The following is a 23,376-nucleotide window of genomic DNA, read 5'->3' on the forward strand; positions in this document are numbered from 1 at the left end:
TACCACCAAGAAAACCAAAAGTGACAGGGGGAGGGGGCAGCATTCAGAGGAAAAACTCTCTCGTTGACCCTTGTTCGAAACAAACACTTTGCGTCTATCGTTTCTGGCTGCAAAAATAGCCTTTTTGTTTTTCAATCACTAATCTGAAGACTAAAGTCTTTTAGCAGTGCTTTGCCGATAGTCTTACCTTGCCATTCGCGAGTACTCACACGCCTTACTCAATTCGACCACGAACCGGCCCATCCAGTAGAGTGCGAATACTCTGTGGTAAGCCCGAATCATATCTTCCTCGTCACTCTTTTTACAATGGGAGCCTGTTGCAGTTGCCTTTCTAGAGGTGACCAAGACAGCACGTACCCGCCGCTTTTGGCCGAGAACGAACGCGAAGCCATCACTTCTTTATTGCAATACTTAGAGAACAGGTCAGACGTTGACTTCTTCTCCAACGGTCCGTTACGTGCGCTGAGCACTTTGGTATATTCCGATAATGTTGATCTTCAAAGAAGTGCAGCGTTGGCATTTGCAGAGATTACGGAAAACTACACAGAGCCAGTCTCAAGGGATGTGCTTGAGCCAATCCTCATACTGCTACAGAGCTCTGACCAGGAGGTCCAGAGAGCTGCGTGCGCGGCACTTGGAAACATGGCAGTTAACGATGTAAACAAGGTGCTGATAGTAGAAATGGGTGGATTAGAGCCGCTAATCAGACAGATGATGTCTTCGAACATCGAAGTTCAGTGCAATGCCGTCGGGTGCATCACAAATTTGGCCACACAGGATAGAAACAAGATCAAAATCGCCACCAGTGGTGCACTAATTCCACTCACCAAGCTCGCCAAGTCGCCTGACCTCAGGGTTCAGAGAAACGCCACAGGCGCGCTGTTGAACATGACACATTCATTGGCCAACAGACAGGAACTGGTCAACGCCGGTTCCGTGCCTGTATTGGTGCAATTGCTATCTAGCCAGGACGCGGATGTCCAGTACTACTGTACCACTGCGCTATCCAACATTGCTGTGGATGAAACCAACAGAAAGAAGTTGGCTACCACCGAGCCCAAGCTTGTCTCGCAATTAGTCCAGTTGATGGACTCCACAAGCCCACGCGTACAATGCCAAGCAACCCTGGCGTTGAGGAATTTGGCATCAGACGCAAACTACCAGTTGGAGATAGTGAGAGCTGGAGGTTTGCCGAACCTGGTCACGCTGTTGCAATCCACACATCAGCCTTTGGTGCTGGCTGCCGTTGCGTGTATCAGAAACATCTCTATACATCCTTTGAACGAGGCGTTGATAATCGACGCTGGGTTCCTGAAGCCACTGGTTTCGCTCGTCGACTATCCTGATTCCGTGGAGATCCAGTGCCACACCGTGTCTACTCTGAGGAACTTGGCAGCAAGCAGCGAGAGAAACAGACTGGCATTGCTAGAGGCAGGTGCTGTGAAGAAGTGCAAAGACTTGGTGCTAAAGGCGCCAATTTCGGTCCAGAGCGAGATCAGTGCCTGTTTCGCCATACTCGCTTTGGCAGACGATCTCAAACTGAAACTTCTGGATCTGGGCCTCATTGATGTGCTGATACCATTGACATTCAGCGAGAATGGCGAGGTTTGTGGCAACGCAGCCGCAGCACTGGCTAACCTGTGTTCCAGGATATCTGATTATTCAAAGATCAAGTCCAACTTGCAGGGGATATCGAGCTTTATCACCAGGTTCTTGGAGAGCGGGAACTCCACCTTCGAGCACATTGCAGTGTGGACCATGTTGCAATTACTTGAAAGCGACGACGAGATGTTGAGTTCAAGTGTGAAACAGCTTATCCAATCTGGGAAATTTAACCTCAACGACCTGACGAACGACGATTTCAACAGCGGTGACGAGATATCGCATTTGATCCAGCAGATTCTGGAGTTGATAAAATGAAAAAAAAAAACGGCACCAAAGAAAAAACGAATAGGAGCTGACAGCCCATCAATGTGAAGGCCCGTAATTGATAAAAAAGGCTCAGAAATCGCACTTCTCGCCTATTTCTACTGGTTTTATCACCCGTACACATAATAAAATGTCCCTCTTTGAAAGATCAGCGCTGCTTCTTCCACGGTGTAGTTTTCAAAATGGTTTTACGCTTGAAATAGACTGGCAGTATACAAACTAGAGTAACAAAATGTAAGAGTGTGATGCTATGTGTAATTATACAATTTGAATCAGTAAGCCAAAGACACCTATGAGATCAGAGGGAATGAAAATGATAGAAAAAACCGTGACATAAATTTTTTTTGAACCCAACCCAGACATGAAAGACATATATACGTAACGAAAACAAGTGGACGTGATGATAAACCGAGAGCAACAGAGATGGGGGTAGATTATGGAGCAGGCTAGGGGAAGAACAGGAGAAGCAAGATGGTGAGGGAGAGTGAATGAGACATCAGTTTCATTATGTTCGGACATTCACTATAAGTAGAACAACACTGTATCATTAGGCACCAGTTTCATCATATTTTCAAAGCAACAAAGCCCTGTGCGGACTTAGACATCAGCTTCTCCGTGCTTAAAGCAACACCGTCTGCCGTATTTGCACCATCCAGACTTGGTCCAGTTGACACATGGCTTGGTCTTCCAATTACTGGACCTTTGGACTTGCTTCAGCTCTTCTGAACCGTGAGCAAACTGGCATTTGACTCCATATGGGCAAAAGCCTTTGGACTGAAATTGCAGACACAACTCGGTCTTGTAGAGATTGGTGTTCACGGATGCTCCGTTGAGGGATCTCGCATGCGGTTGAGACCGCGACTCGGATTGTATTGGTGGCTGTGTGTTGGGCTTGATACCGAGTAAGATGCTGAGGTTCTCTTCTGTGAGAGGCGTGTTCGGAGCGTTCGGAGCGCTGGGAACAGCTTGCGTGTTGGATGCATTTTGCGCGAAACTCACGTTGTGCTGGCGCGCATGGCCCGGCGGAGGCAAGGCAGCAAACGTCTGGACAGGAGGACTAGGTGGTCTTGGTGCGTTGCCCCATAGAAGTGATGGCGACATGGCAGAGTTGCGGGACTGGGGAGAGCTCACCGAGTAGGACATCGGAAGCGCCAGGGTGTTCTGGGCAAGCGGTTGTCCCTGCGGTTGGGTCTCCTCAGACCACAGATTAGGTATCAAGTTCATCATGTTGTCCTCCTCAAGCTCACTTGTGACGCTCGAGGGAGGCGAGTTTGTTTGGGAGTGGTTGGAGATCAGGTCCTTCTGCAAATGAGGGAACTCCAGGTAGGTGTATTTCACCGGCGAAGTGGACACAAAGGGTGACTTGTTTTCCATGGTCCAAATAGACATGATCAAAAAAAAAAACTTCCCCCCTGTGTGTGCTAAATATGTTTGCTCTGGTAGCTTTAGCGGTTGCTAGAGGGTGGTGGCACGCGCGGGTCAGGTGAGTGCCAAATGCCAATGCTAATAATAAGAAAAACTCCGAATATTCAAACAAATAAGTGTACACTGGTAACTTAACAAGACGGAGGTGTCTGTTTGGTTAATTTTTGGCTTCGTTTGGCGTGGGTCTAAAATACGAACGTATCGGGCAGAGAAGAAAAGAATGGGCTGGGGAACAAAACTATTTATAATGCGTGGGGCGCAGAGGGGCCGGTAGGATTTGGCGAGCTGGCAGACATCGGGTGAGAATGACACATTAGACGCCCGGCACAATTGCCACCGGTTGCCGCCCATTAACACCGAGGTCGTTTGGGCGGTTGTTGCGAGAATGACGTTAGTGATTTAAGAATGTAGAAAAGTAAATTTTTTACGTAGATGCTTCTAGTTGCTTTGCCTCCGTTTTCTTGCTTTGGCGAGTTGAAGCTTAGTTGCTCACCCAATCGGGTGGCGTGAATACGTTGATTTGAATTATATGAGACAGATCTGGTGTGCATGAGCAGGAATCTCATCGATGGGATCTCGGGCGAAACGGTGCTTGGAATACGGTCGGTTTACGGCTCCGCCTCGACCAAGGAACCCATTTTAGTAATCTTTTGATAGGAATCCCATTCAATCTTGCTCATCAGGTTTCGGCACGAACCGGATTTTTTGTATATTGCGGCCCACGCAGCCCGTAAACCGTGGTTTGCCAAACACTATTGTGCACACGACACGACCTTCACGGCTGTGTCTGCTGCGGTTGTCAATTGTTTGAGCAAGCATTCAGCAATAGCCGAGGTGCTTTCTTCTCCCGGATGAATTGAATAATCCAAGGCGGTGAGCAACGTTACTTTGCCTCGTGGAGAGCATCTTTGCTCTACTTCTACCGTAAACAATCAAAAAAAACAACGACAAGGTTCTCATAATTCATCATCAAGTTGCCCTAGGTAATATTTCTTTTTCTGCCCCCTCGGGCCATGCGGCCATAAATTAATCAATACACCATAACACGGAGCTCTTTTATCGCGCTAGCCGATTGCCGTGACTATGAGTCAGCATGACGGCTTTCGTTGCTAGGTACAGCTATCCTATTTATTAACTGAAATTATAGGAGGGATCACGCAGCCTAGAGAAACCTCCAGTCTTATTCTTGTAGCTTTTCAGAGAGTCCTTCAGCTTATCACGTGAGGCCTCCACGAACGTGCCCATCATGTGGATTTCCTGGTCCAGCTTCTGTCCGGTAAGAATGACAAATTCGGCTCCCTCGGGTGTTTTTCCAGCGATGAAGTCGCCGTCCTCGTCGAAGAAAACTGAGCTGTGTTCGGGGACTTCTTTTCCCGCGACTTCCAATTGGCCATGAATCACATAGATGAAGCTATTATGGCCTCTTTTCACCTCCTGCTTGAAATCAGCACCGGCGCCCAATGTCATATGGTAGTATTCAATCGGAATTTGAGCCAATTCACGCTTGTTCGATATCCCATTTGACTCCCCGGAAATGACCCTGATCTCGCTTAAATTCGACGACCGCACTACGGGAGTATCCTTGCCTATCAGGTTTCTATAACTGGGCTCAACCTCCTTCAACGCCACCGGCAAATCAACCCAGATCTGTAGGCCCTCTACCAACCCTCCTTTTGGTGTTTCGGCATGGACAATACCTTTTCCTGCTGTCATGAACTGAAGGTCACCTTTATCGATAACTCCTCTGGACCCCGTGAAGTCTGAATGATGTATTTGTCCAGATAGCACGTAAGTGATGGTCTCATGACCTTTATGCGGATGAGGTGCAAACCCTGAGCCTGAGGCCTGATTTTTGAAATGGTCAACGAGAAGGAACGGCGTGAAGTTTCTCATCTCTTTGAGTCCCAGCGTTCTCTTGATACTCATCCCCAGACCCTCAATCTTATCAACGCCTTTGACTATTTTAAGAATGGAGCGCGACATTTTCAACGAATATTGAGAAACCAAGGAATTTCAGCAAGACGACGCCGTGACAGCCACGATATAATGAGAATTGAAAATGTCCTAACCCATCATTGCCACGGAGATGAGCCCGCGCCGATAAGGCGTCGCTTCCATTGATGACTAAGACTGGCGCTACTGCGTCTCACCAGGCCAGAAAAATTATTCAAACGTGTATAACATCAATTTTGACCTCAAGTTTCCCCATTAAAAAACATGAGGTTTAAATATTTCCGTCCGGGCGGAAATTACACACACTCTATTCTCTGCCTATTCTCCATACTTATCCCCCCTCATTTCCACATGTTAACCCTTTTCGGCAAGTAAAGCCTAAGGCATCGGCGGGCCATGGTTTCCCCACTACCCCAATAATTCATCCAGTATGAGAACAAGACCATGAACAAGAGAATCTTCTTCCTGTCTTTCATTTATACTCTCAACAATGCCAGTCGCCACAGAAGAGTTTCAGATCACGTCTGTGAATGCGAATTTTCGGTTCAGGGACTTTCTGGATCGTCCCCTAGAACACCTCTGGATATCGTCTGATCTGAGCGCCAGACTCGGCAAACCCACACATCTTTCTCTAAAGCTGCTAGGCTCAAACATCCTGGACTCGTTCCAGGTTTACAATGTTTCTGTTAATGAGTTGCTGCCACCTGTTACATGCGAATTGGCTAGTTTCCAGCTATGGTCCAAACATGGTGGTGATCTAGATATCAGGCTGTGCCAATGCTACAACCCGGGGAAGTTGGTCTCACTTTCGAACATGATAGTCAGTTTTCCACAGGAGGTGTACAAGATCTTGGAGATGACACCAAAGGAGAAGATTATCCACTTAATACAACAAGATCTGCACGACGTACAATCCACAAATGACGGCACACGGGTGAAACCATTGGTCAGGCAATTCGATCTGATTAGAAGCTTGAATGGCAAAGTTATTCACTGCGAGCCTGTTTCTCAGGGATTACTAGATTCCTCAACGTTAATCACAGCAGTGCTGGGAGAAGATGTTGAAGACGAGGCAGAACAGCAGGAGGACACTATGGTAGAGTTTCAGAATCTGAACGATTCTCTGATCTCTTTGGGGTTCAATAAACAGCCTGCTTTGTCGCAGGTGGAGACTGTCTTCAAAACGAGAACATTGACTCGATTCGATTTGGAAAACCACAGAAACGTACCCCACATAGCTAAGCAGTTTGAGAATGAAGACGAGCACATTTTCGCTTGCGTGAAAACCAATGAGTTGACGCAAATCGGAATTTTGAATGGTTCGCTAGCCAAGTTAACATCCAAGTCCCTAACTAGAATTGTGAGAATATCCACCTTTGTGGATCCCAATAATTTTGAGCCAAAGACAATTCATCTATCTCCCATGTTGCTACAGAGTATGGGCTATCCTGAGCAGGTGACCATAGAGAGACTCGGAGATGAAAAGCTAAAGATCGAAGACGTGATACCGTCTGCAAAACAGGTTAAGATACTGAAGCTCGCATCTCCAGTGAATCTGTCTAAAACTGTCCAGAGCAGCTTGCACTTCAAATTGAGATCTTACTTCGAGCAGAAGAAACGAGTTATTTCCAAAGGGATGCTTATTCCAATTCCCATCAACACCGAGCTGGCAACTTCTCTGTTCAACGCCTATGAGCAACAGGGAGAGGATAGTTCCGACATACCCGGACTGATTCCGCTCTCGAGACCCACCGAAATTGCTTGGATGCAAGTATCGGAAGTGATTGCCGAACCATCTGAACAGCCAAGAGACTCTGATTCGGATCAATACTTGATAGATACAATGAGAACCAGCATGGTTCAAGGGGGAACGGTCTCAGTGTCACTTCCCAAGAGAGATCAAGCTGATTGGCGAAACTATTTCAGCATGCCTGATTTGTTTGCTTATACCAGCACAGAAAGAGGTTCCACCGTCTCGTTCGAGTATGCGAAGACCCTTCGAAAGATCATCGCCACATCCCTGAAGAACATGAACAAGGTGAAAGTACAGACAGCAGTGCTACTTTCTAGTTCTGCCAGAAACCTGGGCAAGACCCATCTGGTCCAGAGCATGTGTTATGAACTCGGCGTCAATCTTCGTGAATTGGACGGATATGAGATTTTGAGTCCGGGCAATGAGAGCGCCACATATGGAACTTTAACGGGAAAGCTGGATCGTTTAGTGCAAAATTGTTCACCATTGGTGATACATATCAAGAACATAGAGGCTCTATGTGACCAAAATGACCAGAACCCCAACAGTACGGACAGTCTAGGCTTACAAGTTGCAAGTGCCATTGCTGATTATATATCTCACCCCGGGATAATATTCATTGCATCTAGTGCGAATCCAGACAAAATTTCTGATGTTCTTCGTTCAAAGTTCAGGTTTGAGATCCAGGTGAGTGTTCCTTCAGAAATGGAAAGGACCCAAATCTTCGGACATTTGTTGAGACCTCATTCCCTGCAGGACAGTGATGGTTTGGAGTTCGGCCTTGCCCATGATGTTTCAGTGGAGACCCTGTCGTTACAGAGTGCCGGACTTTCTCCAAGAGACTTGATATCGATTGTTGACAATTCGAGGTATTTAGCAGTGGACAGATTAGAGAGCCTGGCAGAGAATCTGGGCATATCGTTCCAGCAATTGGTCGTGTTTTCCGGTGGGAAGGTACTGCTATCGCCTGAAGACTTCGAATCCTCCATAAACTCTACGCGTTCCAAGTTCAGTGATTCGATTGGTGCACCAAGAATCCCCAACGTGAAGTGGGAAGACGTGGGTGGATTGGACTTGGTCAAGGATGAGATTCTCGATACTATAGACATGCCCATGAAACACCCCGAGCTGTTCACCAGCGGAATTAAAAAGAGGAGTGGTATTCTATTCTATGGACCACCAGGAACTGGCAAGACTTTACTAGCCAAGGCAATAGCTACCAATTTCGCTTTGAACTTCTTCTCAGTGAAAGGACCCGAGCTGTTGAACATGTACATTGGTGAGTCCGAAGCCAACGTCAGAAGAGTGTTTCAGAGAGCCAGGGATGCCAAACCATGTGTCGTCTTCTTTGATGAGCTCGACTCTGTTGCACCTAAAAGAGGCAATCAAGGTGATTCAGGTGGTGTTATGGATCGTATAGTGTCTCAGCTGCTTGCTGAGCTTGATGGAATGAGTGGGTCGGATGGAGGTGATGGTATATTCGTTGTTGGAGCGACGAACAGACCAGATCTACTGGATGAAGCACTATTACGCCCAGGGAGATTCGACAAGATGCTTTATCTTGGTATCTCTGATTCGCATGAGAAACAGCAGAAGATCATAGAAGCTTTGACCAGGAAGTTTCAGATAGACGAGTCTGTATCCCTACAGCATATTGCTGAAGGTTGTCCGTTTACCTACACAGGGGCCGACTTCTATGCTTTATGTTCTGATGCCATGCTCAAAGCCATGACCCGTGTCGCTGGTACCGTTGATGAGAAGGTGAAACACTACAACGAGCCATTGCCCGATGATAAAAAAGTGAGCATCAGATGGTGGTTTGAAAATATAGCCACTGACAGTGATGTGGAAGTGACGGTTAAAGAAGTGGATTTCATCAATGCAAGAAACGAGCTGATTCCGTCTGTCTCCAGAGACGAGCTTGACCATTATCTTCGCGTTCGGGAAAACTTTGAAGGCGGAAAGATCCAAAACAACCAGTTGCATGGGTCATTGATTCAGGATGGAGACATGGACAATCACCAAACTGTCCTAGAGCTGCCTGCAAGGAATGGAAATGGAAATTCAGAAGACAGTTCCTATCAATAGGATTTGATGATGAGTCCGCAATTAGTCCATACTGTTATTTCACTTTAAAATCAGCCATCCCACCAGTTCTTCTCGGTTTAGACCTCCGCATCATGGCCTATATATCGTAAAAGCACTCCATCTGGAGTTTGGTGCTTGGTCCCAACTCTTGTTATCTATATCAACCTGAAAGTTGTCCCATCGTAGCCAAATATCAATTTTTGCATTAAAACCGCCGCCCTTTTCCTTGGGTTCTCCAAATTTTGTCACCAAAGACCTGCCCGTATCTTGCTTGGTTATCCCAAAGGGTAACGGCACCGAGTCAGCAACGGTTTTCATTGCACGCACCCCACCCGAAGTCTTGTCGTTATAAAAATCAATGCTGTCCAAAGTGCCATCCTTCAAAAACCCGAAAGAGAGGCCCTTTTCGTAAAAGCTGTAGACTGAAGTCCCATCGCTGTACGTCCTCAGCGAAGCCTGGTCAAAGGTGCCCCCAGTATGTCTCATCAGATAGCTCCTTTCACATTGCTCCTTAGAAAGTCCGATTAACTCATCCCAACTACTTCCAGCTTCACTCATCAGTGGTGACTGCAAATCAGATTTATATCAAGGCGTGCTTGCCAACTTTCAAACTACCTGAAGGATTTGGTTTCTCCGCAAATAGAGAGGCTCTGTCATTTTTCACTGTGCCTCAAAGCACCACCTTCGCGACGTCGACCTTCCGTCCAGCGAAATAACTAGGCGTTAAATATAGTCTCGATTCTACGGAATACTTCAAAAAATTAAAATGGATTTTCCACTGCAAAGCACTTTTGGTGTCAGAAGTGCGGCTGTCTTGCAGTCTGCAGAGGCATACCAGAAGCACAGAAAGAGAATCAACAAGAGTCTGAAGAAGACCCGTCGCTCGTTGAAGATTCACACAAAGGATACAAAGAACTATTCCAACAAAGAAAAGATTTCAAAGATATCAGAGAATGATTATGAGAATGACCAAAGGTATGGAAAGATTCTGTTGGAGACTGCGGAAAGAGACTTGCTGATCATTGAGGAAACAAGAATCTTGATGGCTGTTCATCCTTCCAAGTCCAAGGAAAAATTCATTGTGTCCAAGTATAAGACTGCGCTCAAAAATGCTCTCCACTTGTTGGAAATCATCTCCAAAGAGTCCAACGAATACAAGAGACTCGAGGCAATTGTGTATACTGCTTTGATCCAGGGCTCATTGGCCATATCCAGAAAGAATTGGAAGATAGCTATCCATGCATTTTCCGTTGCCAGATGCTCTCTACAGTTTCTGTATGCTCACAACGAAATTTCTGAGGAGGGAGGAAAGGAGATCTACACTGAAATCATTGACACATACATTGATCCAGCTCTCAGACTTGCCCTAGGAAAAGATTCCAACAACAAAACAGCAGACTTGGATAATGCTGCTCGTTATCACAGTCACGATAACACTGTGGAGTTCATTGTGCCGGCTGTCGAGATAATTTCTGCCAAGGATGCAAGTTTTGTGAAGGCGTCTGATGAACAAGCGTCTCTGAAATTGATCAAGGAGATCCAATGGAGTCAGTTTTCAGCCACCATCAAGTCGGAAGATGTGGCCAGAAAGATAATGGATGCCCAGTCCATGCTGGAACAGGTGAAGGAGTCCGACATTGCATCATATGACCCTGCTTTGTTAAGCTGGCAGGAGGCTCTTCAAACACATCGCCAGGAAATGGACAGAATAAAGAATGAGGATGAGGACGAGGCACAGGACAGATACATCCTGCTGACGTACATCAACTACAATTACTTGATCCTGCGTATCAGAAGAGATGTCTCTTTGCTGGTGGCAGTTCAATCAAAGGCGGCCAAGAAGTCTGCTTCCAACACCATGGTGCTGGAACATAGCAAGGATGCAGTGAGACTATTGGAAGGTATCACTGGAACCATCGCCGAAGTCAAAGATCTTCCTGGTGTAGGAAATGATGAAGATCTGACTTCGTCTTTGGATTCTTTGGAGTCGTACTATTCTGCGCAGAAGGTGATGCAGATCTACAACGCATACCTTATTTCAGGTCGCTTTACCGAGGCCCTTGCCCTTGTTGTCAAGGCGTCAGAGACAGTCCAATTATCCAAAGAGATCACCACAGAGTTTCCAGGAACACTCCCAACTAACACGGATCTGATAGCTTTTAAAGAAAATATCTCTAGTGCCTTGAGAAGGGTGCATGTTCTTGCGCAATACGCCAGAGAGACGTCCGAAAGCTCCACAAAGGAATACATATCAGATCACCTTGACAAGTGCATATTGGCGTCGCCTTCTGAAACACTGAAACATATCGTTCCATTAGAGATTGACCTAGTTCCAGTCGCTGTCAAGCCTGTGCTGTTTGACGTGGCTTTCAACTTCATCAACTACGATGCTCCTGCTCAGAAGTCCTTTGACGAAAAGAAGAGTGAAGAAACTGCAGACAAGAAGAAGAAAGGACTTTTTGGATTGTTTGGTAGATGAAAAAGATCAACATCTGCTTCTAATTTTTCATATCTCGATGTTCGCTAGTAACAGGCGTAGCCTCAATAGAGCCTCTGAAAATTAACCGTTATCGTGATAATCTCATTTACCATTTTTGTTGGTACACGAATTCAACTCTCGCCCATGATAACAGCCTACTTCCCCAGGCTACCAGTCTAGAAAGCTTGTTAATCACTCTTCTTCTAGACTTCACAGAACAACTCGGTTTTTTTTTTGCTGAGATGAATGACACTGACCAAAGTAGCCCCCGGTGCTGGATTTGCCTCGGGGAAGGTGATGAAGTGCCACCCTTGGGCACCAAAGCAGATGCCCACGACTGGATCCACCCATGTGCTTGCTCGCTGGTAGCACACCGCAAATGTCTGCTAAATTGGATTTCAAACCTGGATTTACAGGAAAGAAGACAGGGAAATGGTATTGCTCCCAGACCAGCCAATGAGGGAGTGTTTTTCAATTTCCCCTTCGCCGCGCCACTGGTAGGGGTACCCTTACTAGGAGAGTCTCAGTCGATCATAGTGAACTGTCCCCAGTGCAAAAAACAGATATTTTTGAAATCCAGCTCGGGATCTCTTTTAAATATGCGGAAAGTTTTCCAGGATTGCGTTTCGACGTTGACCAGGGTCACTGTGATATCGACGTTGGTATCTTCAACCGTTGCCTCATATGCTCTTGGTATGACGGCCGGGTGCTCCGCTAGTGGGATGAAAATCCTGCAAACTTTGGCACCAAACAGCGTCCAGTTGTCGTTATTTGATGTGAGAAATACCCCCTCAGTGATAGGTGCAATTGACCGAGGAAGATTACCCATGGCTAGGTTTTTGTTGGTTACTGCTGCCATTCCTCCATACCTATATCTGCTGAGAAAGCCGTTCATACCCGCGATGCAGGAGGCATTTGTGCAGTTGTTTCCATTTTTATTTCTCACCGATGGAACAAGCTTACTGGAAAGTGGACCCAAGAGGAATTTGCTGTTCATTGCTCCTTTGAAGTTCGTTTATGGGGTTCTGTACAAAGTGACTCTGAATAGGGTTTACTACCGTTGGGCAAGATCCGTCCAGCCATGCTTCATTGCGGACGGACTTTCTGCTGAAACTTTGGAGATTATTGAGAGAGAAAATGAGGAAGAATTTGAAATCCAGCAAGAAGACGAGGAGGAGAGAATCAAGTTGGAAAACTCGTTACAGAAGACTCGAAACTCGTTGGTGATCTTGCTCAAAAGATTCCTCCACTATCTGGTCCCTTCCGATCGTATAAGGCAGATTCGCATTTCGCGACTAAAACGAGAGCTAGAGTGCTGTTTCAAAACTGATTTTGGTTTATTGTTTTCAAAACCAAGATTTTATTACAACATCGCAACCACATTGGCTTGGCCTGTCTTGGGCGAGTACGCCAGTCGAGAACTTTTGGCTAAGATTCCGTTTGTGGTAGGCTTGATCAACAGGCATGTGTCTACACCAGACGAAGCCACATTTCTACGAAATCTGGCTGGTTGTTTTGCGGTTGTGATAGCGTCTGATCTGGTGAGTTTGTTCTTTGCATGGAGAAAAGTCAAGCAGCTACAAAACATTCGCGTTTTGAAGTATGGCACCAAAGAATGGAGAGAGGCATCCTCAAACAGTATTACGACCGACCTCACGCTTATGGATCGCGGGAACATGTAGAATAGGTTGGTTATTATGGTTTCATTAATGAAGAAGCTAGATTCATGGTTCTACTGTGCACCCGCCATGTAATTCAAACGGCATCATCAAGAACTTCAACAAATTTGTTCATTGAGTAAAATATACACCAAATAACTACTTCTTTCTGCGTCCAACATGGGCCTGGAAACCAGTCTTGATGGAAGAAACAGACTTGGTAGAACCACACGCCTTACACACGATGAAGTGCAATCTGTTCGCGCTTTCCCTCTTCAGCTCTGTGTTCATGGACTTACAAGTCTCACATGTGACATACTCAGCAATGTAACGTCTCAACACGTTTTCGATGTGCTTTGGCTGGAAACGGCCTCTCATGATCAGTCTCTTCTGACCATCTATGGAACCAGAAGTACCCAACTCAGCAAACAGGTACTGAATGATGTGTTCTGGATTCCTCTGCAAGACTGCAGCAATCTCTTGGACGTTTGCAAAAAGGGTTTTCTTGTTACCTTCTCTCTGGCAGACTGGAGGTGGCACCTTCAATTTCGAACCCGAGCCTCCTGCAAGCTCTGGGTTGTTCTCTCTCAGTATGTTGAAGAATCTGTGGAGCAAATCCTCGTATTTTATGCTGGTAGTCTCACCTGGGATTTCGGCTGCCTCTGGTGAGTTCTCCTTATTGTCATCATCTAGAACACCAGCCTTTTCCAGTTGTGCGTCGAAGTCATCGATCACGGTAGCCTTCTTCTTCTTTTTCTTCTTCAGTTTGAGGTCATCAAAGGCATCAGTAACCTCATCAACACCGTCAGCCTTAGCACTGGCATCCTTGCTCTTCTTCTTCTTCTTCTTTAGTCCCGCGAGCATGTCTTCGTCATCATCCACGGTTGGTTCTGGGGTGGATTCTGCATCTGGCGTCTTACTCTTCTTCTTCTTTTTCTTCAGACTCAGGTCTAGTCCTAGGTCTTCTACCACCTTTGGTTCGTCAACGTCGGCCATTTTGTAGCGGATGATTGTGTAGAATAGTAGTGGTGTATATGGAGGTTTTAATGTGATTCATCGGGAAAAAGTCAGAGCCTGACAACCACGTGACATAATTTACCCGTAAGAACGTGTAAATATGGGGCCTAACTAAATTTCACGAGTTATCCACAGATTAAATGATTTTAAAAATTCCAATAGTTTAGCGGCAAATTGGTTTTATTGTGATGAATGTACATTAAAATGGAATGATTTTCTGCGGAATCCTCAACGATCCTCAAACTTCTCCGGGATCCTTCGGTATGACATAATCGAAATCCTCTATGATCTCGTCTTACTCCACATTCAAGTTCTCGGTCTCTTGGGTCAAATCTTCGAGAGCAGCCTTTGATTCTTCCGTGGCGTTTTGTATCTCGGTACCGGGTTGGATCTGAACATCCTTGGCTGTAGTCTCCTTTCCTTCCTCTTCTTCCTCGTCCTCTTCGGGCTCAACCGAAAAGTGTTGGAGCAAAAAGTTACCTACATCTCCCTTATCGTTATTCTCCGCCTCATATATAGCATCACGTCCAATGTTGTTCTGAATAAAGGCATCGGCTCCGTATTCACACAGAACCTTGACTGCGTCCAAATGCCCGTTCAATGCTGCCCAGTGCAAGGCTGTGTTACCATGCTCGTTCCTCTTATTCACCAAAAATTTAGAATCTTCTTCAGATAATAAAGAAAGCAGGTACTTTATAACCTCGCTGTGTCCATTAGCAGCTGCCATATGTATAGGGGTGACCTTGGTGGTCTCTTCTTCAATCTTCAGCAGCAGCTTGGGATCAACCTCTGCAAAAATCTCTTCCAGGATCTCCAAGTCTCCAATCCTGGCATCGAATATAATATGCCCCATATCCTCTTGGGAAATTTCAGTGTCTGCCATCTTAGCCTCCAGTTAGTTGCGGTATAGAGCTTAGTGAAAAAGGCATGTCACGGCTTTAAAGCAGAGCCAAAGCTCAAAAAAAATTCAAGCTCATCACCCACATCACGTGATCAGAAAGATTACTTATCACTGGGAACTTTTCAAGTGTATCTGGCTTTAGCTTGTTAGCAGGAGTTGGGCTCAAATGACAACGGATATTGGCTCGAGTTTAAAGAAAAAATTCCCCTCTTCAAAGGAGCTGAATAAGCCTGAATGGACCTCCAATGAGCCTCTGGATAAGACTTTTGGAGAGCTGTCAGTGTTGATTAAACTGGGACCGAATGATGATGCGATTGATGAAATATACAAGAGAATACGACCAGAAATGGCCACAGATGACTCTTTTAAAAGAAGAACTGTTGTTATTGATGCCTTGCTAGCATATCTTGCTGATATTCAATTGTTCTCGATACAGAAGAAGTCCAAGCTGGGAGCAGACATGATCTCCATTGCTTTGCATGATATGAAGACTCTAGGGGCGCTAACGACTCTGATCGTAATAAACGGAGTTTATGCATGTTTACCAACAAATGTTGGAATTCCATTGGACAAACGTCGCCTCAAAAGCTTTGACAAGCCAATGAAATTTTCGCGGGTGCCGTCTCCACAGAATGTGATTCTATTGAGGAAGATAGTGACCTCGCTGGCGTCAGTTTTCAGCAATGGTGGCGATATCAAGGATCTTATGCTCAAAGGCACCGGATTTACAGATGTGTTGACGGGGGCAATTTATCTTCTGACTAGACCAGGTGCCACTGACGATGAGAAAAACGAGTTCTCCGCCTTGATTACTAACCTTGAACGGACATCAGAGACTTACGATTTATTCCTTGTTTACAGTTTGCTGATACAGCCATCAACAGCTCCTTATTTCAGGCTATTTATATCTCAGAGATTAGCAGGTCTGGTGACGGAGAGGTCCGACGGAGTCCAGGCACTGATTGAATACGTGGGAGGTCTACGAGATAACGAGGAGATAAGCGTCGAGAAGCTTGATTACATCACGAGAATTTTGTTGCAGAAACCAAAGACTTCAAGTGCAAAAGATTACTTTGATAATGTGGGGGGAAAACTCTACGATATCCTGGTTTTTGTCAACCGGCCAGTAATGACGTCGATCGCAACCCACATAGTTGAATCGATTTTCAGCATAAACGCTAGAATAGTGATTGATTTCATCTTTCAAAGGGTCTGGGATTCTTTCAATCCACCAAAAAGTGAATCAGAAAGTGAAATTGATACTTTGACCACCGAATCCGCTCTCAATAATGCATTCAATGTGTTCCTCACCTTCACGAAGAACGGCTCGCTTGAGATGATGAACACCCTTCTTGAACCGTTGATTGTACCATACTGGATTTATATGAAGTACCAGAAGCACAGAAATGTTGATATTACCCTAGTCAAGAATGCACTAGTTTCTGCGTTGCATATCACCAACGATGTGAAATGGCTGGATATCATTGTACAGAATCTGATAGTCCCAGACGGAAATTATTGGGAGTTTTCGGTGGGAATGAACGAAATGACTTTTATCAAAGAAAAAATAACTGGAATTACCAAAATTTCACAAACCAAGCTGTTTGATGACATGGAAAATGCTGTGGACCTATTGAACGATGTTCTACAGGATGTGGAGGATGATATGGTGGGAGCCGAGTTTCTCGTTATTCTGAGGAGATGGCTGAAAGTGAGTGATTCAAGTACAAAAAAACTGGTTTTGGATGATGAAGATGGTAACCCGTTTTCCACATTGTTGGATTTGCGTGTTCTAGAAGGTATTTCAGAGAAGCACAGAGAAAGGCTCTCCAGATCACCAGATAGTATGTTGGATCTGGTAATAAGCGTGTTAGAGGGATTTTCCAATGAATCAGGGGATTCTAAACCAGGACTGGCTGGGATTGTGCAACCCAAAGTTGAAGATGCTGACTCTGATGACGAAGACGATGAAGAGCAAATTGACGAGTCTCTAACGATTGTGCTGCAGTTGTTATCGGCAATTCTTTCTGAGACAGAAGAGCTTGGAAAGTCGAGTTCCGACAAGCTCAGAAAACTGAAGCCATTGCTACAGAATATTTCGCGAAATAACAAGTCTGCACAAGCCCTGCTTGATAGAATAAACGAGATTTTGGATATCTCTTCTGGTGTGCTCCAGTCTAACAAAAACCCTGATGAACTGGTTTTGAAAAGAGCAATCACAAGTCTGAACGACCCATTGGTGCCAATTAGGGCACATGGACTGTATCTTCTCAGACAATTGGTGGAGAACAACTCCGACGTGATCTCCGTTGACTTCGTGGTTGATCTGCACCTGACCCAGCTCAAAGATCCAGAGCCTTTTGTGTATCTCAACGTGATCAAGGGCTTGAATTTGCTTCTGGAATCGGCGAGATCTGAGGTTCTTCCTCAGTTTGCTCGTATATATAAAGACCCAGCGTCAGACCTCGAGGAAAGACTGAGAATAGGAGAAGTGTTGCTTCAATTCATCACAAGATCGGGAGACTCTCTGACAGATGACTCTGCGTCAATTATTGCAACCACAACTCTCTCTATGATCAGAAGACATGAGAATATGCCTAAAATTGACAACAGAATCAGAATGTCCGCAATGTCAATTTTGGGCATGTGTTGCCGTGTTTCTCCAGGTGCAATGCTTCAGTATCTACCTGACGTACTAGACTGTGTTCTTGGAATACTCAAGCTGGAGACCACAGAGGACCAAACCATTATGAGGAGATCAGCTATCGTGTTGATCAACGACTTGATCAGTAGCACAGCAGGTCTATACAGTATTCCTACTGGCTATGCTCGGAGCTGTTTGACAGCTCTTAAATATGTTAAAGACACGGATGTGGATGTCCTAGTTAGACATCAGGCTCAGCAGGTATTGAGTCATATCAAAGACCTGTTAGCAGAAACTATCGGAGTATAGAGAAGATAGGATAATTCCGTGAGATTTTCCTGGCTTTATTGAACGTCTAATTTAAAAAAAGTGATTCATTCGTGGCTGCTTCTTTCTATGGCCTGATTCACAAGTTCTTGGTAGTCTGCTTTGAGACAGTAGTAACCCTGAACAATTCCAATGATCAACAGACCCAAACCTGTTCCGATCCACAAACCAAATAGTCTCAAAGGCGTGTAAAATGCCAATGGGATGGCTAGCGGAATACCCACGACGTAGTATGCAACCATATTGACAATTCCGCCAATCTTCTGCATTCCCTGTCCTCTCAGACATCCTGCTGTCACAGCGTTCAGAGCATCCCAGATTTGGATAAACGCAATAAGTGGAAGCACCTTGGCTACTTCTGCAATCACATCAGGGTCACTAGTGAACCACGATGCAATTGATTGTTTTCCAATCAAAAAGAAGGCACAGTTGAGGAAGGAGATCACCAGACCGAAGGCCAGCGACACCTGGGTACAGATCTTGGCCGATTCCGGTAACCTTGCTCCAAGGAAGTTTGCTATTCTGGTTGAACAGGCTATGGAAATACCAAACGGAACCTGATATGTCAACGAAGACATGGTTGCAATCACAGATTGTGCAGCCAAGGCAGTTGTTCCGAGGTATGAAGCCATGAGAGTCAAGATCTCGAATGCCAGAAACTCGGCCTCAATCATGATCACACTGGGCAGCGCGAGAGACATCAGTTCTCCCCAGTTCTTGAATGCCTTGACAAATTGGAACCCGTTCCAGCACCTCATTGGATTGATTTCGGATTTGCTGGTGACTGTATAGAGGAATAACCCCAATGCCATGAGCCAGTAGTTGATGCTGACCGAGATCGGTGCTCCAATGAAGCCCAGGCCCACCACAGAGTTCCAGACGAAAACGTAGTTCATGATGGCGTTCAGTGGGGCACACACAAACAGAACATAAGAAGAGGCATGGAAAATACCCTGTGCTTGAAGAAATCTCTTACCCGTCTCAAAAAGAACGTATCCGGGAATACCATAAGAGACAAGTCGTAGGTACTGGGCTGCAAGACGGGCACTCACAGGATCTGGAAGCATTGAGACCAGAACCTGCTCTGCAAAGAGCCACCATGAAAGACAGATCACTAGCATACACACCATAATCAACGCGGTACATCTTTGCAAGACCAATCCGACAAGTTTGTACTTCTTCGCTCCATAAGCCTGGGGAAGGAAGGTGTCCAGGGAAGTCGCTAGCCCCTGGATCAAAGCATATCCAGTGATATTCGCAGTCATGGATCCAAGCGTGACTGCAGCTAGTTCGGTAGCACCAATGTGGCCAACAGAGAATACAGAGGCCACAGACATGGAGTTCTGCAGGACAAACGTTATCACCAGCGGAATAGAAGACTTGGTCAGTACCTTCAGTTCCAGTTTGGGAGTTGTCTTGATACCTCCATGAGCCATAGCATCTTCCCAGGACTCTACAATTGCGTCGGGATCAGACTTGACAAGCGGCGAGGTCCCAGTTGTGACTGGATCAGGCCCAGAGCTGGAGTACCTTCTGATGGGCAGTCTGCTAGCAGCCAATAATTCAGCCTCCTCCGACAGCAACTGGCGAGAGGCCTTTCTTTGAATTTCCTGAGGATGATAGCTTTCAATTCCTTGTTCTGGGTCTAATTCGTCCGAAATGGACTGATATTGCTCAAACTCATCATCGTCGTTTCCAATGGGTCCAGTTGGAGAGATGAAATCAGAAGGTATGAACAAACCGGCACGCCCAACAGATCCCACCACCACGGAGGCTCTTCGTTCGGAGTTTGTGTAACTGAATTGCCTTTGCGGAATACTCATGGCTCAGATCAGCGAGGAAGGTGCTGCTTTACAGACGTTGAAGTGACGCGATCGAAAGAACAAGGGGGCCTTCCAAAAAAACTAGAGCCACCAAAAAATAAAAGCAAGTATAAGCAATCCAAGCAATAAATTACCGAATATCGACACTATATCATTCAACTTTCACCTAGCCAAGGCCCGAAATCTTTACAGAGTCCCCTGAGCCCTTATAAAGATGGAATTAACGAGTCGCTAAAGTCAGAAAGAGGCAGCTGCATATTTGAGTCTTTCTCCGCGCGGGCACGTCCTATTTGGGAAGGTGCAAGACGAGATTACGATAAGAGGGCAGACGATAGTTCGGACATTGAAAATGACACAAATTTCCAAAACTAAACTAAATTGAATCTCGATTCCCAAAACGATCAAACCTCACCATCGTATATGCATTTTATGCAGTGTGTGAACCGGCCCCGACTTCAGCCGAGCCTTTCTGGTTAGGCCAAGCTAGGCCAGGCTAGGCACTCTATTCAGCACAGCCTTGCCAGAGGCACAGCAGGTAAAAATAGAAAGATGATCATCAAGGATCTTGCATTCCCCATGTTTTTTTCTTGATATAACAAGATATGTTTCTGATATGACCGGTTATTCGCAGATACCACAAGCTCATTTGAATACGGCAATTCCGTTCTCAAAGTGGGAAAGCTCAATGGACGCACAACAAATACCTTCACGCGAATATTACGAGGAGGAGAACGACGACGAACAAGACGAAGAGAGATCTCTCACCGATGACGACGAAGAAGAGTACTATGTTGATGACCAGGTGCAAACTGTGATCCGGGCCTCATTTGTTGACCGTCTTTGCGCTAAGACCTGGCCCCATACTTTCATCAAACATCTATTCTTTTTCGTATCCTGGCTATCGGCAGTGCTAGTTCTGGCTTTGCAGTGCTATATTTTTGGAGTGTATACCAGAGAGCACACGAGGGGCCACGACTTCTATGGAGAGGATGAACATTCTCATTCGGAGGGAAAAAGCCGAGGAGTGGCAACATATTTGGGACTTTTCATCTTCGCTGAAATATACCAGGTAGTGGCTACTGTTCTGGTGTTCATCTCATCCAGTGTGTTGCATCTTTATTCGTTGGTTATATTTTTGGGTGCAATGGCCATTTACTGTGGAATCCAATATCATGAATTGCAGGTTACTCTTATTCCAGATCTCACAGGCAATTGGGCTGCTGCCACTGAGGGTGCTTCCATTGCAGTGATAGCTGTTTCGTGTGTTACCTGCATCATTCAGTTCTGTATTTCCTACTTTTGGCTAACTGACCAATTGGGTGGCTTGAGTGCCTTTGATGTTGGCTTGAACGTCAAGATCCAGAGAAAAGTCATGTACTTTCATCTTCACAGAACAGCGCTGTTTCTATGCGCATTTTTCTTTCCTGCTTTTGCGCTGCAGTTCATCCTGATCTTGATCTCCAGATCTGACGTGGAATTTGCTCTGACCATTGTGGTGATGCCCGTCTCCATGGTGGTTCTGTGGTTCGCGGATTTCTGTGCAGTGAGGAGGTCCAAGAAAGGACTGTCTCTCTGTCTTTTCGTCTATGCCTGTGGAGCTGCCTATGTGGTGTTTAAACTGGTGAGACTATACCACAAGTATCCTAGCGATCTCCCAGGAAGAAGGTCTTTGATAGCTTTTGGAATTTTCACATTGGTCCTTCTGGCATGTTTGGCGGTCATAACCATTCTCGTGATGTCTTCTGGAGATGATCTGAAAGGTATCATTGTGGGCTATAGGCGACTACCGGGCTACGAATCGAAGCAAAGCAAGACCCACGAGTTTAAGGAGAATGACTCTATATTTGGAGTCACAGTGTAATGATTATTTATTGGTGTTTTGTATTAATATAACCCTGTCTGTGGTCAATTTATCAAGATTAGCAGACTATCCTAGTAGTGTCTCCGACCCAATATTTTTTCGCCGAAGACCGCCTTCAAAAGAAAGAGAAAGCTCTTTCTAACACTGAGATATCTAGTTGATACAGTATAACACATTCAATATACAATAATGTCATTTTTCGGTTTGGGAAGCTCTCCATCTCTTTCATCTGAGGCCAAGATCAAGGCTGCTGAGTCTGAACTGGACATGGTCACCACCATGTTCAACCAGTAAGTTGAAAAGTCCATAAAGGCCTCATTCAGTACCACATGATTACTGACATTTTTAATTAGATTGGTTGACTCGTGTCATAAGAAATGTTTTGAGAAGAGCTACGTTGATGGTGAATTGACGAAGACCGAGACTACATGCATCGACAGATGTGTTGCTAAGTACTTCGAGGCAAACGTCAAAGTTGGTGAGGTAAGTGACACCGAAATCTGTTCAAAATTCAGAAAGATTACTAACGTATATTTCAGAGCATGCAATCTGTTGGTAAGAACGGTGCGGTGGGAAGCAGATTTTAGATCTGATCCTAGACCACCAATGCTGCCCCATCTTAACTTGAGTATTTAGACCCTACCTGCCTGTCCATATAAGTAAAAATGATGAAAATTTGTTTGATATTTACAGAGTTGTCTAGAAGCCTAGTGCTTTTGCCACACGTAGTCTGATTCCCTCGAAACTGTTCAGTTTGGGGCGAACGTCCAGGTAGAAGCTTGGAGCAGCTGGGTTCGAAGCATCGGCTTTACCACCATAAAAGTCGATCACGTAGTCTATCTCCTTTCCACAGCGATTTATGGTCCAATCATGGCGATCGAAGGGTTTCTCATATCCAAAGAAACATTTCATTCTTGCTCTTGGAGTCAGCTTCTTGGACTCTCCTTTGAAACTAGTCAGCTGGATTCCTCCACACTTATCTCCTCCCTGACCGAGCTCCCATAGCCGTATGTGGTACCAGGCTCTTTCATTGACTGCATTATGGATGGGAACTATTGACTTCATGTCCTGAGCCTCAGGGTTCCACTTCTTTCTCTGCATCGCTTCAAAAAATTGTTTCTGAGAGGGGTAAACCCAGTTTTCGCCGGCACCGGTTCTGGGTATCGTTGATATTTCTCTATCCGTTGGTAGACTGACTGTCGATGTAAAGGCGGGGGTGTTCTGCAGAGTCCCAGAAGAGCAGCTTTCACCAGGCTCCTCTATGGCCTCAGTTATTATGTGGGACTTACCACTAGATGCTGTAATCTCGTTTCCTTTGGTTGCCGGTTCTGCCCATAAAAGCCTGCTGACCCATGATTGACGAGCCTCATGGTTAACCGGGCAAGTGGCCCCTTCGGGCGTTCCTTCGGGTATTGGGTGGGGAGCAACATTCGCGGAGTTCTTAAGCCATGCTTCCCTCGTAGAGTGGTCTACGGGGCACTTGGGTTCGTCAGACATGCTGGAGATAATCAGTGTAGA

The 23,376-nt window shown here is 45.6% G+C and overlaps 14 protein-coding genes across 14 annotated transcripts; 7 read left to right on the forward strand and 7 right to left on the reverse strand.

The window, feature by feature from the left end:
- Positions 1-306: 306 nt before the first annotated feature.
- On the forward strand, positions 307-1,920 carry KUCA_T00000277001 (uncharacterized protein; the record flags this gene model as incomplete). Its single annotated transcript, XM_022604803.1, has 1 exon — positions 307-1,920. The coding sequence occupies one exon, from the start codon at positions 307-309 to the stop codon at positions 1,918-1,920; it is 1,614 nt and encodes a 537-aa protein (XP_022456334.1).
- Positions 1,921-2,526: 606 nt separating this feature from the next.
- KUCA_T00000278001 (uncharacterized protein) lies at positions 2,527-3,318 on the reverse strand (the record flags this gene model as incomplete). The annotated part of the gene is made up of 1 exon (XM_022604804.1): positions 2,527-3,318. One exon carries the CDS (start codon positions 3,316-3,318, stop codon positions 2,527-2,529), a length of 792 nt encoding a protein of 263 aa, XP_022456335.1.
- Positions 3,319-4,485: 1,167 nt separating this feature from the next.
- On the reverse strand, positions 4,486-5,337 carry KUCA_T00000279001 (uncharacterized protein; the record flags this gene model as incomplete). Its single annotated transcript, XM_022604805.1, has 1 exon — positions 4,486-5,337. The coding sequence occupies one exon, from the start codon at positions 5,335-5,337 to the stop codon at positions 4,486-4,488; it is 852 nt and encodes a 283-aa protein (XP_022456336.1).
- A 460-nt stretch (positions 5,338-5,797) lies between these two features.
- Positions 5,798-9,148, forward strand: KUCA_T00000280001 (uncharacterized protein; the record flags this gene model as incomplete). The annotated part of the gene is made up of 1 exon (XM_022604806.1): positions 5,798-9,148. The coding sequence occupies one exon, from the start codon at positions 5,798-5,800 to the stop codon at positions 9,146-9,148; it is 3,351 nt and encodes a 1,116-aa protein (XP_022456337.1).
- A 90-nt stretch (positions 9,149-9,238) lies between these two features.
- KUCA_T00000281001 (uncharacterized protein) lies at positions 9,239-9,706 on the reverse strand (the record flags this gene model as incomplete). The annotated part of the gene is made up of 1 exon (XM_022604807.1): positions 9,239-9,706. One exon carries the CDS (start codon positions 9,704-9,706, stop codon positions 9,239-9,241), a length of 468 nt encoding a protein of 155 aa, XP_022456338.1.
- A 208-nt stretch (positions 9,707-9,914) lies between these two features.
- On the forward strand, positions 9,915-11,627 carry KUCA_T00000282001 (uncharacterized protein; the record flags this gene model as incomplete). The annotated part of the gene is made up of 1 exon (XM_022604809.1): positions 9,915-11,627. The coding sequence occupies one exon, from the start codon at positions 9,915-9,917 to the stop codon at positions 11,625-11,627; it is 1,713 nt and encodes a 570-aa protein (XP_022456339.1).
- Positions 11,628-11,869: 242 nt separating this feature from the next.
- Positions 11,870-13,309, forward strand: KUCA_T00000283001 (uncharacterized protein; the record flags this gene model as incomplete). The annotated part of the gene is made up of 1 exon (XM_022604810.1): positions 11,870-13,309. The coding sequence occupies one exon, from the start codon at positions 11,870-11,872 to the stop codon at positions 13,307-13,309; it is 1,440 nt and encodes a 479-aa protein (XP_022456340.1).
- Positions 13,310-13,444: 135 nt separating this feature from the next.
- On the reverse strand, positions 13,445-14,281 carry KUCA_T00000284001 (uncharacterized protein; the record flags this gene model as incomplete). The annotated part of the gene is made up of 1 exon (XM_022604811.1): positions 13,445-14,281. One exon carries the CDS (start codon positions 14,279-14,281, stop codon positions 13,445-13,447), a length of 837 nt encoding a protein of 278 aa, XP_022456341.1.
- A 316-nt stretch (positions 14,282-14,597) lies between these two features.
- On the reverse strand, positions 14,598-15,185 carry KUCA_T00000285001 (uncharacterized protein; the record flags this gene model as incomplete). The annotated part of the gene is made up of 1 exon (XM_022604812.1): positions 14,598-15,185. One exon carries the CDS (start codon positions 15,183-15,185, stop codon positions 14,598-14,600), a length of 588 nt encoding a protein of 195 aa, XP_022456342.1.
- Positions 15,186-15,369: 184 nt separating this feature from the next.
- On the forward strand, positions 15,370-18,156 carry KUCA_T00000286001 (uncharacterized protein; the record flags this gene model as incomplete). The annotated part of the gene is made up of 1 exon (XM_022604813.1): positions 15,370-18,156. The coding sequence occupies one exon, from the start codon at positions 15,370-15,372 to the stop codon at positions 18,154-18,156; it is 2,787 nt and encodes a 928-aa protein (XP_022456343.1).
- A 65-nt stretch (positions 18,157-18,221) lies between these two features.
- Positions 18,222-19,997, reverse strand: KUCA_T00000287001 (uncharacterized protein; the record flags this gene model as incomplete). Its single annotated transcript, XM_022604814.1, has 1 exon — positions 18,222-19,997. One exon carries the CDS (start codon positions 19,995-19,997, stop codon positions 18,222-18,224), a length of 1,776 nt encoding a protein of 591 aa, XP_022456344.1.
- A 613-nt stretch (positions 19,998-20,610) lies between these two features.
- KUCA_T00000288001 (uncharacterized protein) lies at positions 20,611-21,858 on the forward strand (the record flags this gene model as incomplete). Its single annotated transcript, XM_022604815.1, has 1 exon — positions 20,611-21,858. The coding sequence occupies one exon, from the start codon at positions 20,611-20,613 to the stop codon at positions 21,856-21,858; it is 1,248 nt and encodes a 415-aa protein (XP_022456345.1).
- A 189-nt stretch (positions 21,859-22,047) lies between these two features.
- On the forward strand, positions 22,048-22,494 carry KUCA_T00000289001 (uncharacterized protein; the record flags this gene model as incomplete). Its single annotated transcript, XM_022604816.1, has 2 exons — positions 22,048-22,148; positions 22,212-22,494. 2 exons carry the CDS (start codon positions 22,048-22,050, stop codon positions 22,492-22,494), a joined length of 384 nt encoding a protein of 127 aa, XP_022456346.1.
- A 63-nt stretch (positions 22,495-22,557) lies between these two features.
- Positions 22,558-23,355, reverse strand: KUCA_T00000290001 (uncharacterized protein; the record flags this gene model as incomplete). The annotated part of the gene is made up of 1 exon (XM_022604817.1): positions 22,558-23,355. The coding sequence occupies one exon, from the start codon at positions 23,353-23,355 to the stop codon at positions 22,558-22,560; it is 798 nt and encodes a 265-aa protein (XP_022456347.1).
- Between the last annotated feature and the right edge of the window lie 21 nt (positions 23,356-23,376).

Source organism: Kuraishia capsulata, genomic scaffold (assembly GCF_000576695.1).
Source record: "Kuraishia capsulata CBS 1993 genomic scaffold, Kuraishia_capsulata_scaffold_1, whole genome shotgun sequence".
In the NCBI taxonomy this organism is placed as follows: domain Eukaryota; kingdom Fungi; phylum Ascomycota; class Pichiomycetes; order Pichiales; family Pichiaceae; genus Kuraishia; species Kuraishia capsulata.